Below are 15,675 nucleotides of genomic sequence, written 5' to 3'. Positions count from 1 at the left end.
ACCCGCCACATGCCGCAACCGGAACCTGGAAAGCCAACACATTATGTGCGTCCTGCCAGTGTCGTTACAATACACATATGGCGAAGCGGGCACACGATGAGGACGCCGGGAGTGAAGAGCCTGTACCAAAGCGGCCGCGAACATCTTCAACAGATCGTTTGTCGTCACTGAGTGACGAGCTGCTTCTGAAGGTGCTCGCCTTGTTCTCAGTCTCACAGCTCGTAGTGTGCCAGAGGTGAGTTATCCTGGATGGAACTTCGTGTCCACGAAAATGCGCTGAAAATTCAGGATATCGCACAAGTTCCGCAAACTTGCTGGAGATGGGCAGTTATGGAAAGCACAATTCTACAACCGATTCGTACGACCGCGAGCGAGCAGACTGCCTGGATTGAAAGAGCATGGATCATTCAACGATAGTCTGCACTTTGCCTCCAAGTCATCCAGATGGCTGAATGAAGATTATCTGGTCAAACGCGGGGGCACCACAGACTGGAAGCGGCAATATAAGCTCCGCCACAACTGGTCAGAGGGAAATAGTGCTATTCACGAGATTCCGATCGCTGAGCGCCATTCTATACCGCCCGTGCTTGTGCAGATGTTCGAGGGAATGGTATACATGGCAGATCAAGACGAAGGACTACGGGCGTGGAACGCAAGTGCCCGTTCGAGACAGGTCTTTGCGCAAATACCGTTGCCTTCGGCTAGGATACCAAGACCGCCGACGTCGCTAGCAATAGACGATGAGAGCGTCAACGAGGGCACTACGCGTATATTGCTCGGATATCAAGATGGGTCATTCAGCATATATGTCTTGAACCACGAGAGGCGCCAATTCAGCTTGCGATACGAACACGAGCCATCATCAAACGGCGTGATCGCCGCTACAGCAATGCGTTGGCCACATGTGGTCACAATGACTGCAACCCAGGTGCTATCACTCTACCGCTTTCCGGGCGTAGATCATGAACACAGATCTGTGCCTACATCACGCCGAAAGCAAGCCGAGCTGTTGAATCCGCCGCGATTGCTGCACTCGTTGAAATCGCAATCTGTATGGCCGCCTATGTCCATACAGCTGAGGACCACGCCTGCAGCTGTTACTGTCTGCGTAGCTTACGCTTTGCCAACATACCTTTCAGGCTGGACTGTTGGACTGCAGGAAGTGAGCGTCAACACACAAGGCACACTGCTTCGTTCCCGCGTAGCTCAAGCCATAGACCCACACTACCGCCCTTTGGCCTTCTCCAGCCGACCTACGATGTCTCATCTGAACCTACCGGCCATCGATTCAGTACCTGGACCCTCAATATCAGAGCTGAGGCATATACACTCGAAGCCGACCACCTTATCGTATACACACCCATACCTGCTCGTGTCTCATCCGGACAATACACTAACACTCTATCTTGTTACGTCAACCGAAGACTCTCTTTCGATTGGCGCGGGCTCAAGGCTATGGGGCCATACATCAGCAGTATCGGGAGCACATGTCCAGGCTCGTGGGAAAGCAGTGTCAATCAGCAGACACGGCGACGAACTGCGGTTGTGGGAACTGGAAGGAGGATTCAGCTCTTCTTCTGCTCGAAAGCGGCTTGCAAGTGGAGATCTCAGTGTCAAGGTCAAGGCCGAAAGCAGCTGCTCGCCTGACCGAAGATCCCAGAGCGGTCTTGAAGTTGAGAACAACAATGTCGTGCGTGATACTGGTACGCCGCCAGATGAGACCAGTGAGCTCACGCTCACCCGAGGATGGATTGGATTTGACGACGAGAGTGTGGTGGTGTTGAAAGAGCACAGCCAAGGGAAACAGGCCTTGGTAGTCTACGATTTCACGTGATAGATGTTATTCATTACTCTGTAACTCTGGTATACACCTCATTGTGTTGCTATCACCTGGCGACTTTCAGGTAAAGGTACATGTAGACTGTAGTGTTGCAATTTACCAGATTTGGTGAGCTGCGAACGTGCTTGCCGTCGATCGCTGAACGGCCCGACACTTCCGGTCACGTCACATCGCGTGGCGTTCGACGAGGTGAGAAAAGTTGGAAAAGATGTACATTAATTGACGATTTGATTTCCTCCTTGTACAGCATCATATTCACACCGAAAAGATAGATCCAGAAGTGAATATGGACTAGATTGAACATGTCTGTAGAAAATTTCTCCATTAGTCATACGACCCTATGTGTGAATAGGTAATTTGGCCACTGCCGCGTATTGCTGCTCCTCGCGTGAGGTGGGCGGGTCGTGCACCGACGAAAACGAAAACTGAAGTGGGTGGGTTCTGAATTTGAACCTCTTCAATCTCCTCACCACCACACAACAACCGTCTTTACTAGGTACCTTACTTACGTCTACCGACAACACCATCTCAGCGACTTCTCAATCACGAAGCACCGACTCCTTACTCACAGCAACACACGTCGCTACCATGAACCAACAATTCGGAGCTGCACCAGGCGGTGGCCGCGCATGCTACAACTGTGAGTGCGCCTCATCCTCGATCCTGCCTTTGCTCGACTGCCGCACCAGCACATCGATATCGATGCCACAGCTCGATTGGCAGAGTCTCGCGCCTGATCCATTCGCTACCACTCTGCGGCGCAACCACTCTCCAAAATCGATTTTCCTTCGCCTCGAAATGCCAAGGCCTGAAATGCTGACTGTGCAAAGGCGGTGATGCCACCCACCAAGCCCGCGAATGCCCAAACAAGGGCAACCCAGTAAGTTGAAGTACCTTCGTGCAGATAAACACGCTCATAGCTCACATATCGACGCAGACCTGCTACAACTGCGGCGGCCAAGGCCATCTTTCGCGCGATTGCACCGAGCCAGCTAAGGACAAGGTGTGTGCGTTTCGAGTAAACTGCGGAGCTGTGCTGATATCATTAAGGCTTGCTACTCATGCGGCGAGACTGGACACATGAGCCGTGACTGCCCAACTGCTGCTCCACGTCAAGGTGGTTACGGTGGCGGTGCTGGAGGTAACCAGGAGTGCTACAAGGCAAGTCTGCCAAAACAAATGACTTATGCCTGCATCAGGAGCTAACAATCCTTAACAGTGCGGCCAGGTTGGTCACATCGCTCGCAACTGCACTGAAGGCGGCCAAGGCGACTACAGCGGTGGATACGGTGGCGGACGCGGCGGGTACGGCGGTGGCCGTGGCGGTTTCGGTGGCCAGGGCGGCGGCCAGGGCGGCCAGACTTGCTACACATGTGGCGGCTACGGTCACTTGAGCAGAGACTGCGTTCAGGGCCAGAAGTGCTACAACTGTGCGTCGAAACTCGATCCATTTGAGGCAAATCATCAGCTAACGAAATTCAGGCGGCGAGGTCGGTCACCTTTCGCGCGACTGCCCATCCGAGCAGTCTAGCGGCGAGCGAACTTGCTACCGCTGCAAGCAGCCAGGCCACGTCCAATCTGCGTGCCCAAACTAAGCGAGAAATCGAGGCTTTGGCCTTGAGAAACCTTTCTTGCATAACGTACCATTAACGACAGCATGGCCATACTGGATTGACGACCTTGACCGGCAGCCGGCAACCGAAGTTGGTGCAGCAGCCAAAGCAAAGCTGAGGATGTGAAACGGTGTGCGGTAGGTCCTTAGGTCATCCGGAGGGTCTTCAACGAATATGAGGAAGCAGGCCGCGAGCGGTCTCGAAACACTGGCGTTGCATGAGCATGCCGCGGGACGATTTGGCGTATGTAACAATCTCAGTTGCAGGCGCTGGATACACCAGCCAGAAAGTAGCATATTCGTCGAAGAATGCAAAAGGAACGTCGACGCAGCGCAGTAGTCGAGTGCAATTTGACTGTGGTCCATCATGGTTACTCTATCGTCACGAGATAAGTTATGATGTTTTGCCACCCGTGCCGATATTCTCCCCATGTCCAGTGCCTTAAACCTTGTTCACCTCAAGTGCAGCACTTTCGACCTCGCCAAGTTTTCCCGAATCGCCCCTTCACCCCTTCACCTCTTCACCTCTTCACCACGACTCTGCTGCACTTTTTCACTCAACCTCCGATCTGTATCGTGCTGTTACTCAACTTGCGTCAAATGGTCTGCGCTTTGGGGACTACACAACGCTACATCCAAGCCTTCTAGCCTATCGCAAGGCTGCCAATTGCTGCAACAAGAGCAAGATGAGCTGCCATGCTCTGTACGAGCAGCGATACATCAGGCTTGATCACGCGCAGCCCCCAGCTCAAAGGAGTGAGAAAGCTACTTGCCGGTCCGATATACAAGTGCAAGATGCACGCGCCTTGCCCCTCCCGACTGCATGAGAAAGATCGCATCTCTTGCGATTACAGACTCATGCGGGCAAAGCTATCAGTCTGCCACGAATCTTCCACTGAAATAAGGCGAGCTAGTGAGATACACTCGTGGCTGATCTATCCGTATACGCAGCCGTGAACACACTGTCATGCGGATTCGCAATGGCTGCGGCATCTCTGGACTACCAGGAGCTATACCCATAAAATACCTACGTACGGGTAGGAAGCATAGGTATGGTCACTGGACAAGGCGAATTGTACCAGGAATCTTGTACGCACAGAGCCTGATATACTCGAAAGAGGCACTGGCCCTCGCTCATCGCTCTCAGTCGTGCAGTGAATCGATCGCAGTTGTGCTGCTTCTTCGTCCTCTTCGACGAAAATCACGTCTGCGTCAGAACCTACTGTATGCGCTTCGACTTGCAGTACCAAAGAATTTATCTGCTTTGACAAAGCTGTGCACATCACTGCCACTCTCTCGTTGACAACACACAGTATCATACGGCACTCGAGGCCACGCGACAGCACGGTGTCAGATTAAGCAACGAGGGCCCCTACACTGCGCCAAGCACGTTTCATCTTAGACGTCACGATTCAACGGTTCTCAAGACCGTGCTAATAGCGAAGATAGGCCCGTGTCTTTGTGATTATGTCCAAGAAAGTAGGGAGCGACCGTAGCCGTCGACTAGAGGATTGATAAAGTGGCTACATGGGGTCATTGCCCATGGCTGTGAGAAGGCTATTCAAGATTTCGACGAGCGCTATCAGCAATACCTCGGTAGGCTCATGGAAACGAGGAGAGAGAGCGGGATGGAAAGGACTCGATGGCAGTCGAGCAGAGTCAAGGGGCCGTTGAACTGGTACTCGACACCCTCAATAGCGAGTTGATGAGCTGCATTAATAAAGGTGAAGCGTACGAGCAGACTGCGGTTGCAAGAGAGTACCTACCTTAGTCTCTTGTTAACACAAGCAATTACGTTGCGTAGTACGCTTGTAGGCTTTCCAAGTTACCTTGGGCTAGAGGAGGATACATCGAGTCTTGAGATAATGACTCTTCAGGTCGTGATTTCCGGAGATACTGGCGTTAGATGGTGCATTATTGGTCTTGGGACCTAGCACTGATCATCAGCATCGTCAATCGGAGGGGAATCATTTGCAATCTACAGAATCTATAGAGTAGTTTCGAATCCGTTCATGGTCTTCGCACAATCACGTTCAAGTAACTCGTCACGGTCAATGTCATAAGTGAGTGAGCGTTGTGAGGCCTCATGAATGCCTAAGGGATCAACTATCTACGGTAGGAGGTAGAAGTACATGGAAAGTAGTGGGCGGGCGGGGCGGGTTTCCCCCCGGCATGCATGAGCGCAACTCCACAAAACGCTTGGCTTCGAGACCATCTGAGCCGTGTTGCCTTCCTCCACAACTCAAACACCACAGCTTCATCACCGCGCTTCATCACTGCGGATACTGCATTTACTTGACGCATTGTTTGTTCATCATATCTCTTGAGTGCACTGAACGCATACCGTCCAAAGGTCACGAGGCCGTATTGACTGCGCGTGCGCACAGGAAACAGTCAAGGTACGCGGCCATGCCCGGCGTGATAGTCGAAAGCCAACCAAAGGCGCGCAAGCCAACCAAAAATGAGCAGCGACGAGCGAAGAAGAAGCAACAGAAGCGAGAGGTCAGTGATCTTGTACGCGACACCGCATCCGGCATATTGACAGGAGTGCAGGTTTCAGAGACACCCGCACCATCAGCAGACACAGAGAATGTCGGTCGCTCAGAGACCACCGAGCCAGCACAACCGGTAGCGCCCGCTGCCAACGACCCGATTCAAGATGTTCCGACCGTCGAAATCCAGGACGATTTGCCTATCGACGACCCTCTGTACTCGCAGTTTGCGGGCATCTTCGCCAAATTCAAGGAGGACGAGAAGGAAGAAGTCGAGGTGAAAGAGCCCGAGAAACCAGAGGTTTTCTACGGTGACGATGACAACATTCAAGATGAGGACGAGGAGGAAGAAACGAAGAAGAAGCTCTCCAAAAAAGCGCGAAAGGCCGCCAACAAATTGAGCATTGCTGAACTGAAGGCCATTGTGCGCAAGCCAGAAATTGTCGAATGGACGGACACATCAGCCCAGGACCCGCGACTACTGGTGAACATCAAGAGCGCGCGCAATGTGGTTCCGGTGCCGACCCACTGGTGTCTGAAGAGAGAATATCTGAGCAGTAAGCGGGGTATAGAAAAGCCTGGTTTTGCGCTCCCAAAGTTCATCGCGGAGACCGGCATTGCAGAGATGCGTGATGCAGTCCTCGAAAAGCAGGCAGAAGCATCGTTGAAACAGCGCGCGCGCGAACGTGTGTCAGGAAAGACTGGAAAGCTCGATATCGATTACCAGAAACTGTACGAAGCGTTTTTCCGGCGACAGACGAAGCCATCCCTCACACGATATGGCGAGGTCTATTACGAAGGCAAGGAGTTTGAAACTAACTTACGACATTTGCGACCCGGCGAGCTGAGCGAAGAGCTCAAAGAGGCACTCAACATGCCACCTGGTGCACCACCGCCGTGGCTCATCAATCAGCAGAAGATTGGACCTCCACCTTCGTACCCTGCACTCAAGCTACCAGGCTTGAACGCACCACCGCCTCCAGGAGCCGCATGGGGTTTTCATCCCGGTGGATATGGCAAGCCGCCAGTGGACGACCAAAATAGACCTTTGTTCGGCGGTGACGTCTTCGGAATGGGTGATATGAAGGTGGACAAGAGCAAGGACGGAGCTGCTGCACCCGAAGCAGTGGACAAGTCTTTGTGGGGTGAGCTGCAACCACCTGTGGAGGAGGAAGAGGACGAGGAGGAAGATGACGAGGATGACGAAGAAGACGATGGCGAGTCTGGTACAAAGACCGGCGTCAGTGTACCGTTCGGTGGCACGGAAACACCTGGTGGGTTTGCTACTACCGTTCCGACCGATATTCCCCGTGGACACAACGATGTCACTCTGCGTAAACAACGACACGGCACTGAGACAGAATCATCAAACCACCCAAGATCTGCTGGGACTGTGCTGAATGAGCGCTCGATCCGTGCGGAGGGGTTCTTTGGCGGAGAACGTGCATATGATCTTTCTGCAGGCAAGTCTGGTCCACCTTCGAATGTTCCGGTGCTTGGACAGGAGCAGCGCGGTAGCAAGAGGAAGGCCGGTGATGTCGACGTCTCGATGGATGTAGAGGCATTGGTTAGAGATGGCAAGCTGGGCAAAGAGGAGTTGCAGCAGATGTATGAGGCACAGCGAGCAGAGCAAAGTGGTTGGCAAGGCGGAGCTGCTGGAGAGGACCTGAGTGGACTCGTCGCAGAAGAAAGTGCGAAGAGGCAGAAGCGGGATCGCGAACGAGCACAGAAAGGCAAAGGAGGCCGGTAAGAGACGCAGGGAACAGGAAGTTGTTTTCAAGAAGTCGGAGATGAGGCTGGAGGGGGTGGTTTAATGGTAAGAAGGATACGAAGGCCAGACTGAGATGAGTGATCCGCCTGGCATGTATGATGTGAGCAAAGAGAGGCAGCATAAGGATCGTTATAGTGCGACCCGGGCATCGTAGACAGCTCGGTGCTGTGGAGGCGTTGCATAGTTGGGCTGTTATGGTGCATGGACAGGATGCACATGAGTACAGGCTTACAAACGAACCATTTCGAGGATGGCAATTCCCCCATTCATTCCGATTGTCGAGGTGCTTCCGAACTCCTATCTCGATCGATGTTGTCTCTGCGACCCGTGACTCTCGCGAGCTTGAGGACTTGGCGGCGCTAGGGCTTTGTTTGCTCGCGGAACCTCCATACTCCAGTCAAATTCTGGAATATCAGGCCTCATCACAACATTCCACTCAGCATACCGCCAGGAAGGCTCGAATATCGTTGTCGCCATGGACCGCGACAGAGGAAGGTAAGTGTATCACGTCAGTGCAGCTTCACTGGACTACGCGCAATGCGACGCGACATGACTGTTTTCCCAGCAGAGGTAGCCCTTCGGGCTGCTGTCAGCAATCGAGATTACAACGCCCAACACAGCGACGGATAGACCTACCGGCGTGCAATCGACTGACCGAATATGCGCAGACGCCTAGACTTTCCGCCAGAGGACCAATTTGGCACCGGTCGAGGGCAGTCCTACCGGCCGGGCAACGCCCGCGAACGGAGTCCTCCAGCTCGACTTGGCGGCGGCGACAGTTATCGCGCAAGATCTCCTCCTAGACGCAGCGACTACGCCGACTCGTACAAGACTGCAGATACCTATCGCGTACCTCGTCGAGCCAGCCGCTCTCCGCCACCTCGTCGGGACGATGACCGCCTCCCATTGCGAAGGGACGACGACCGACTGCCCCTACGAAGAGACGACGATCGCCATCCCCCTCGCCGCGATGATACGTACCGCCGCCGCTCGCCCTCGCCAGCACGCTTTCGCGATGATCGAGTTCCAAGAGGCGGAGACAGCTACAGGGGTCGGCCACGGTCGCCGCCGCCGCTCGCAAGAAGAGAGGACCTCCCCAGAGACGATCTTTTTCGAAGAGAGCCTGTAAGAGATGATAGAGACTTTCGAGATTCGCGTGGCTACAGGGATGAAAGAGACACCAGAGCCTATGTGGCGCCGCCAGCCCGCTCTCCAATGCCGCGATACAGAGATCGCAGTCCGATACCGTTGAAGAGGGCACGAGAACAGTCGCCAATCTCAAGCAGAGGCAGGCGCTCTCCTCCACCCGCCAAGCGAGAAAGGTTGGCGAGTCCTGTTCGGCCACGGTACGACGACTATCCTCCGTCCAGAGCTGCCAGTCCGCCTCGAAGGAGATTCTCACCCGAACCACGAGACCACCGCGGCTACTCTCCCAGTGTACGGGGTGCTACGAGAGACTATAGACTGCGCTCGCGCTCGCCTCTTGCTAGAAACGAAAGAGGAGTTGATCCCAGGACTGTCGACAACTGGAGACGACCGCAGCCTTCGCCAGCACCGCGTCCCGAATACCATGAGTCTGCCGTCAATTCTGGCACCACTTCGCGCAGATCGTCACCTCCTCCGATCCATCCCAGTAGGCTCAGTCACCTTCCAGCAGATGAGAGAGCTCCCCTGGGCAGAGGCTCTCCTCGCGATTCCTACGATCCCAGAGAGCCATACCGTGCTTCCGACCCAGAGCCTGCGCGTAATACGCCGCAGACGAGAGATGTAGGCTATGGTGATAGTGAGTACGAGAGAGAGCGAGAAGTTCCGCCACCGCGCGAACCACGCCGGGATGATGACGGGCCAGTTCCGGCGCGAGTACCGCCCACAGGCCCGAGTAGCCAGCGCGCTCCACAAACTGCAATGGCGCCTCCCACTGGCCCTGCTGCGACTGTTAGCGCTCCGTCTGGACCTCGTGGTACAGCTGCCCCACCATCTGGTCCACGCGGAGCACCGGCTATAAGAGGAGATTTCGCCTCTCGTGTGAGAGGTGGATTCAGTACGGAATTTACGCCTAGGGGCCGGGGCGGCTTTGGCACTGGCTTTCGAGGAGGCCGGGGCGGTGGATTTGGGCGAGGTGGACTGGACGCAGGGTTTGGGCGCGGCGGAGGAGACGCGGGATTCGGTCGGAGTGGCACCGAAAACGGATATGGCGCGTCTCGCAGCGTGAGTGAGCAGGTCTTCAGTCCCCCAACCGGGCCATCTGCAGCAATTGGCCAGCCCCCTTCTGGACCCAGAAATTCCTTCTCTGGAGCTCAGCCACCTGCGTTTCCTCGCCAAGCAAGCGCGAGCGCTATCAACCCATACCAGCGCACTCAACGCTTTGGCAGTATGACCAATACCAATGGCAGCAACAATGACACTGCCATGACAGATATTCCCACAGGACCTAAGGGTGCACGTCGTCTGACTGACGCTGTGGCTGTTACCCCCGCTGCGAATAGAGTTCATCCAGCTATCGCAGAGTTGCCAAAGGTCATTGAAGGTGGCCAGAGAGCTGAGCCTGCCGTTGATAGATCCAAGCTCAAGAAGCTGGAAGAGGACGCAGAGAGACTGAGGAGACAAGTGGAAGAAAAGGAGACGCGTAACAGGAAAAGCATGCGAGACTGGGACCGAGGACAACGAGAGATGGAAGTTGCTGGCCTGAGAAGCGAGTTGGCCGAGGAGGCTCTCAGGGCATTGAATGGGGAGGCGGAGGGTCAGGCAGCTTTCTAGTAGGCAGCTTGCTCGTACCTTGCCGTCATTCGTCGACTCTCTCAAGATTGCCTGAAGGACAGAGGGTGGGCTGGGCAGAAACACTGCGATGCATATGCTGGTGGCAAAATGCAAAAGTGACTAATGGAAAGGGCAGATGGTGTCGTCGTGGTGCATTCTTTCGGCTATGCAGATTCTACTACCTACTTACAGCTTGAGTAAATTAGTAAGTAGGTCCTGCCGAGGAAAAGAGTCTTGGGAGGTGATGATGTGGTATTCAAAAATGAAGAGATCAGAGGTTTCTGCATAGTAGGTACTAGTTAAGTTACTACAACTACTACCACCACTACAGCTACCACTATTACGATTTCTTTGATTTCTTTTCTGTTGTTTTTTCTTTTCTTTTCTGTTTTTACTCCTCTCTCGGGAATTCATCAGCAAGCTGCAAGCTCGCTTTGACATTCATACTCATCAATTCCTGAATGAGCAATTTCGCAGCATATGGCATCGTCATCCTCACGACGGATCGACTACTCGAGCAGCTCTGACACCAATTGTTGTAACCCATCATGCCACACGTTTGGCAGACGTCCACGTCGTGCGCGTCCGAGGAAATCATGAGTCTCTCGAGGAGCAATTGACTGGCTCCGTAGGCAATCAAACAATCACGTTCCATTTCTCCCAGGCGAAGTCCACCTTGTCGGGATCGACCTTCGGTGGGTTGACGGGTGAGGATGGCGCGAGGTCCTGTTGCTCGAGCGTGCATTTTGTCTTGGACCATGTGTTTGAGTTTTTGGTAGTAGATGGGGCCGAAGAAGACGTAAAATGGGAGACTCTCGCCGGTGATGCCGGATGTGAGACAGTCTTTTCCGGAATAGGAGAAGCCGTGTTTGATGAGGACTGCGCCCATGTCTTCGACTTTGCTGCCGCCAAAGGCGGTTCCGTATTCTTGTTTCCCTGCGAGCACGCCTGCTTTTCCAGAGACGAGCTCGAGCATTTTGCCGACTGTCATGCGGGAGGGAAAACCGTGGGGGTTCATGATGATGTCGGGTACGACGCCTTGATCCGAAAAGGGCATGTCTGCTTGTTCGGCGAGGAGACCGACGACACCCTTTTGGCCGTGGCGCGAAGAGAATTTGTCGCCGATTTCTGGGCGCCGCGTTTGACGGGTTTGGATTTTGAGGATGGTGTCGTTGCGGTCGTTGGCGGTGATGACGACTTTGTCGGCGTAGCAAGGATCGGGTGTTTTATAGGACATATGTGCTGGAGACCAGCGCTGCTGACTATTGGGGATGGTTTGAACTTGATTAATGGGTGCTTCTTTGAGCATGTACGTGTCGCCGTTATCGAGTTCGGATCCGACTTCGACCAAACCGTCTTTGCCAATCTTGCGATGTCGAGCATTATTCGGATCACGGTCGGCCAGACGATCGGTGTAGCCGTTTTGGTAGCTCTTCAGTGGCATGCTAACTTTCTTAAAGACCTGGCAGCGGCCAAAGCCGCGGTCGCAGGACGCCTTGTTGAGAACGAGAGCATCCTCGATATCGTACCCGGAGTATGACATGACTGCAACGACGGCGTTCTGTCCAGCAGGCAGCTTGTCATATTTAACCAACTCGATGGTCCGCGTCGTGACCATGGGCTTCTGTGGATATACCATGAGGTACAACAGCGTGTCGATGCGAGTAAACTGGTTGTAAGCAATAGCGCCGATGGCTTGCTTACCCATGGCGCACTAATGGGACACAAGTCAGCAGCTGTCTCAAGACACGTCGTGGGGGTAATGTTCGGTCAATCCATACCTGATATGTGTTACGAGGCGACTGGTTGTGGTGAGGATATGGGATCAAGCCGGCGACTGCACCTAATATAGTAAAAGGCTCAATTTCCAGATGTGTGTGACTATCGTTGATGTCTTTCTCGTAGACTGCTATATTCGAGTCATTCTCCTCATTGACGTCGAGATATTCAACAATACCGCGGGACAGGGCATCGTCGAAGGTCATTGTTCCTTTTCGCAGTGATTCAAGAAAGCGTGCTGTCACCTTGGATTTGGCTTTCTCCACGACTATCATCGGCCGACAAACGCGACCTTCATCAGTGGCAATGTGCACACCATTATGGTGATGGTTGATGAAGATGCTGACGAACTCGGAGATTCTGCCCATGCGTCGGAATTTTCGGAATCCAAGCAGAAATTGCTTGGGCTGCCTGGTCAGTGCCGCTGGCGTACCATTGATGAAGATGATGTATGCACCAGCACCGTATATCTCCGTGCCAGATGCTGAAGTAACATCCTCAGCTCCCAGCACGTACATCATTTTCCGTACTGGGCCTTCGTCGTCGGCAGTAGTAATGTGTGTCATGAGCGCCAGGTTCTTGACAAGACCGCATGCTTCTCCTTCCGGCGTATCTGATGTGCATAACATGCCGAACTGGGATGGCTGTAGAGCACGAGGTCCAGAAACCTTTCTAGTTTTCTCGAATTGTGAAGAGATTCGAGTCATCATGCCGAGAGCGCTGATGTAACTCAGTCTGCTGAGTACATGCGTCACGCCAGCGCGATCCATACGGAAACGCTTTAGTGTCCAATTACCGGTTGATATTGCACGCTCCATGCCACTGGTGATTCGAGACTCAATTTGCTCCACAATACGGACAGGATCGAACTCGGACGTGGGATTGTGCTTTTGAAGCATCTTGTCCATCGTCATCTGAATCTGTCGAATAGAATCCTTGAACAGGTCTTCAAACAGCAAGGATAACATTTGCCCGGCCAGCTCCAGACGCTTATTGCCCACGTAGTCGCGATCGTCGACCAATTTGGGATCGTTGATGGCCATGAGCACTCGTCTTGTCATGTGCGCAATGTAGAGCGCTTTCGGGCGGAAGTTGAGGCCCTCTACTTCGACATGCGGAATGATGGTACCTGCAAGCTTCTCCAGCGCCTGCTGCTTGGGTGTCTTGAACTCCTTGTGCTTGTTAATGAATCTATCGGGCTTGAGCCGAGCGGCAATGAAATCAAGGGCCTGTTCTTGAGTGAAGACACCTTCCAGCGCTGCCAACTCGAGATTGGGGGCAAACTCGTCCTGGTACTGAGCATCGTTTCCAGCGGCCAGTAGTAGAATCTCGTGATCGGACTGCACTCCCATGGCGCGCATAATGATCGCGACCGGGACGTCCTCGACCAGAGAGTTGTGCTTGAGGTAAAGATGACCCTTTTTGACCAGCACATAGGTCTTCGTCTTGATGTTGGCCGTATGGCTAGTGACCGAAGCCTGAATGACGCCCTTGAAAGATTCCACAATGACACGGTTCTTGCTCAGTTGCTCTTGAACGAGAATAACCTTCTCTTGGCCACGAACGATAAAGTAGCCTCCGGGATCCACGGCGCATTCGTTCAAAAAGGACATTTCTGACTCTGAGCGGCCATGCAGCACACATTTCGAACTCCGGAGCATCATAGGCACACGTCCGATAAGAACGTCGGTTTTCCTGACGTTTCCCGATTGCCTTGGATACACAAAATCCACGTATATTGGGGCCGAGTAAGTCATGTCTCGCAATCGGCACTCGTTAGGCGTGACTTCCGTCTGCACGTAGCCGGCACGGGCATCCTCAATACGCGAGGGCTTGCCAATGCGGATGTCGGTGAACCTGATCCATTTTTCGGCCTTGACTTGGGAGTGGATCATGGAGTTTGCCTGGACAATCTTTTTCATCTCCACGTCGATGAAATAATCGAAGGAGTCTGTGTGTTGCTTGATGAGTCCTTTGACTTGCAAAAAGGCCGGTAGAAGGTTCCATTTGTCGCGAGCGGTGTTGATGGGGTCGGTCAAGGACTTGTTGTAGTAGAATGGCCGCAGCAACGCATCGATGTCGTGCCCGCTGGCAGATTTCTTCGCGGGACGACTACTAGCATGACTGGAAGCAGCTTTCGCGGTCGGTGCCGCAGCAGCAGCGGTCGTGGATGCTGGTGGTCCATCATCTTGCGCTGGCTCCTTCACTGGTGCCGTCGTGGCCTTCTTCTTGGGTGGTGCTTTGGGCGCAGTGGCCTTCACGTATGAGGTCAGCTGGGCTCTTTTTCTATTTTGTGTATATTTTTTTTTTCTTCTCTTTCATTTCCAGTGGTGGAGGATGGGTGGTGGCGTCGATACTTTTGGGGCACTACTGCTACTGACCACTGTCGGTCCAGTAGTCTTCTTGGCTCTCGGAGGCATGATGACGCATCACCGAGACAGATGCTGGTGGCTTGCGTAGATGTATGTTGATGATCGCTCGAGCAGGCGTGAGAGTGAGGTGGTACCAGGTTTGATGTGCCGGTGAATTTGATATTTGACCGGGCTAAACCTGGTTGGGAGGTGGTCGCGCGACTCGCGCGTTATGGAGGCCTTGGAGCCTGATCTGTGGACAAATCGCTGGCAGGAGCGAAGCACCCAACTGCAAACTGCCACTGCCACTGCCGCTGCCAGCAACCAGCAGCCCGACCTCAATGCCTGACATCAGACACGTGCACGCACAGAATCAAATTCAAGTGCCAAGGCAAAAAAGCGCAGAGGAGTGTCAGTGGACACGCGAGAGTCAAGGGACAGGACGATCTCAAAGGACGATTCGGAATGACTAAGCATATGTGGTAGGCATCCGGATGACTAAGCACGTATGAGTCACAGCGCAGCGTGTGAGTTATAGCTCGGCGCGGAGTAACGTAGTTCCGGTTGACCTTACTTGCTATATAGACTTTTCCTACAATACCTACGATACCTATAATACCGAATATCTTTACTTCGACGTACCGACATGTATATATATACCTCTCTAATTGCTTCTATATACTTACACTAACACTATACTGCGAAAATTACTAGATTCGGCCTACAAATGCGCAAGATACGGCTCTTAGCTTATAAGTACTATAACGAACTACGAAATAATAGCTACGAACGACCCGAACGGCCTAAATAATACCTTATTTGTCGACGACGACGACGATACTAATACGAGCTTCTAGCTACTAGATCTATCTTTACTATTTACTATACTACCGAGCGGCTTCCGCCGTATTAAGACATTAGAAGAGCTATTCTCTAATCGACCTACTAATTAAGAGGAGGACAGTTACGATCTAGCGTAGAATAATACTAGTATACTTAATAAGTTACCTATACTAGACGCGCCGGACGATCCGATTAGTCTATAGATATAGCTATACTAAGGTAAGTATACC

The 15,675-nt window shown here is 53.1% G+C and overlaps 4 protein-coding genes across 4 annotated transcripts; 3 read left to right on the top strand and 1 right to left on the bottom strand.

The window, feature by feature from the left end:
* Positions 1 to 77: 77 nt before the first annotated feature.
* Positions 78 to 1,834, top strand: SEPMUDRAFT_61558 (uncharacterized protein; the record flags this gene model as incomplete). Its single annotated transcript, XM_016909566.1, has 2 exons — positions 78 to 235; positions 289 to 1,834. 2 exons carry the CDS (start codon positions 78 to 80, stop codon positions 1,832 to 1,834), a joined length of 1,704 nt encoding a protein of 567 aa, XP_016764173.1.
* Positions 1,835 to 5,730: 3,896 nt separating this feature from the next.
* Positions 5,731 to 14,341, top strand: SEPMUDRAFT_81440 (uncharacterized protein). Its single transcript, XM_016910273.1, has 4 exons — positions 5,731 to 5,954; positions 6,006 to 8,210; positions 8,384 to 12,186; positions 12,254 to 14,341. Exons 2-3 carry the CDS (start codon positions 8,191 to 8,193, stop codon positions 10,470 to 10,472), a joined length of 2,109 nt encoding a protein of 702 aa, XP_016764171.1. The 5' UTR covers positions 5,731 to 5,954; positions 6,006 to 8,190; the 3' UTR covers positions 10,473 to 12,186; positions 12,254 to 14,341.
* On the top strand, positions 5,862 to 7,694 carry SEPMUDRAFT_38529 (DUF382-domain-containing protein; the record flags this gene model as incomplete). Its single annotated transcript, XM_016908708.1, has 2 exons — positions 5,862 to 5,954; positions 6,015 to 7,694. The coding sequence occupies 2 exons, from the start codon at positions 5,862 to 5,864 to the stop codon at positions 7,692 to 7,694; spliced, it is 1,773 nt and encodes a 590-aa protein (XP_016764172.1).
* On the bottom strand, positions 10,864 to 14,671 carry SEPMUDRAFT_115106 (DNA-directed RNA polymerase III subunit RPC2; the record flags this gene model as incomplete). Its single annotated transcript, XM_016901130.1, has 3 exons — positions 10,864 to 12,186; positions 12,254 to 14,506; positions 14,633 to 14,671. 3 exons carry the CDS (start codon positions 14,669 to 14,671, stop codon positions 10,864 to 10,866), a joined length of 3,615 nt encoding a protein of 1,204 aa, XP_016764170.1.
* Positions 14,672 to 15,675: the final 1,004 nt, after the last annotated feature.

This window comes from Sphaerulina musiva (genome assembly GCF_000320565.1).
Source record: "Sphaerulina musiva SO2202 unplaced genomic scaffold SEPMUscaffold_2, whole genome shotgun sequence".
NCBI lineage: Eukaryota > Fungi > Ascomycota > Dothideomycetes > Mycosphaerellales > Mycosphaerellaceae > Sphaerulina > Sphaerulina musiva.
Note: the sequence above shows the minus strand (reverse complement) of the source record. Positions and strands in the feature narration are given on the sequence as shown.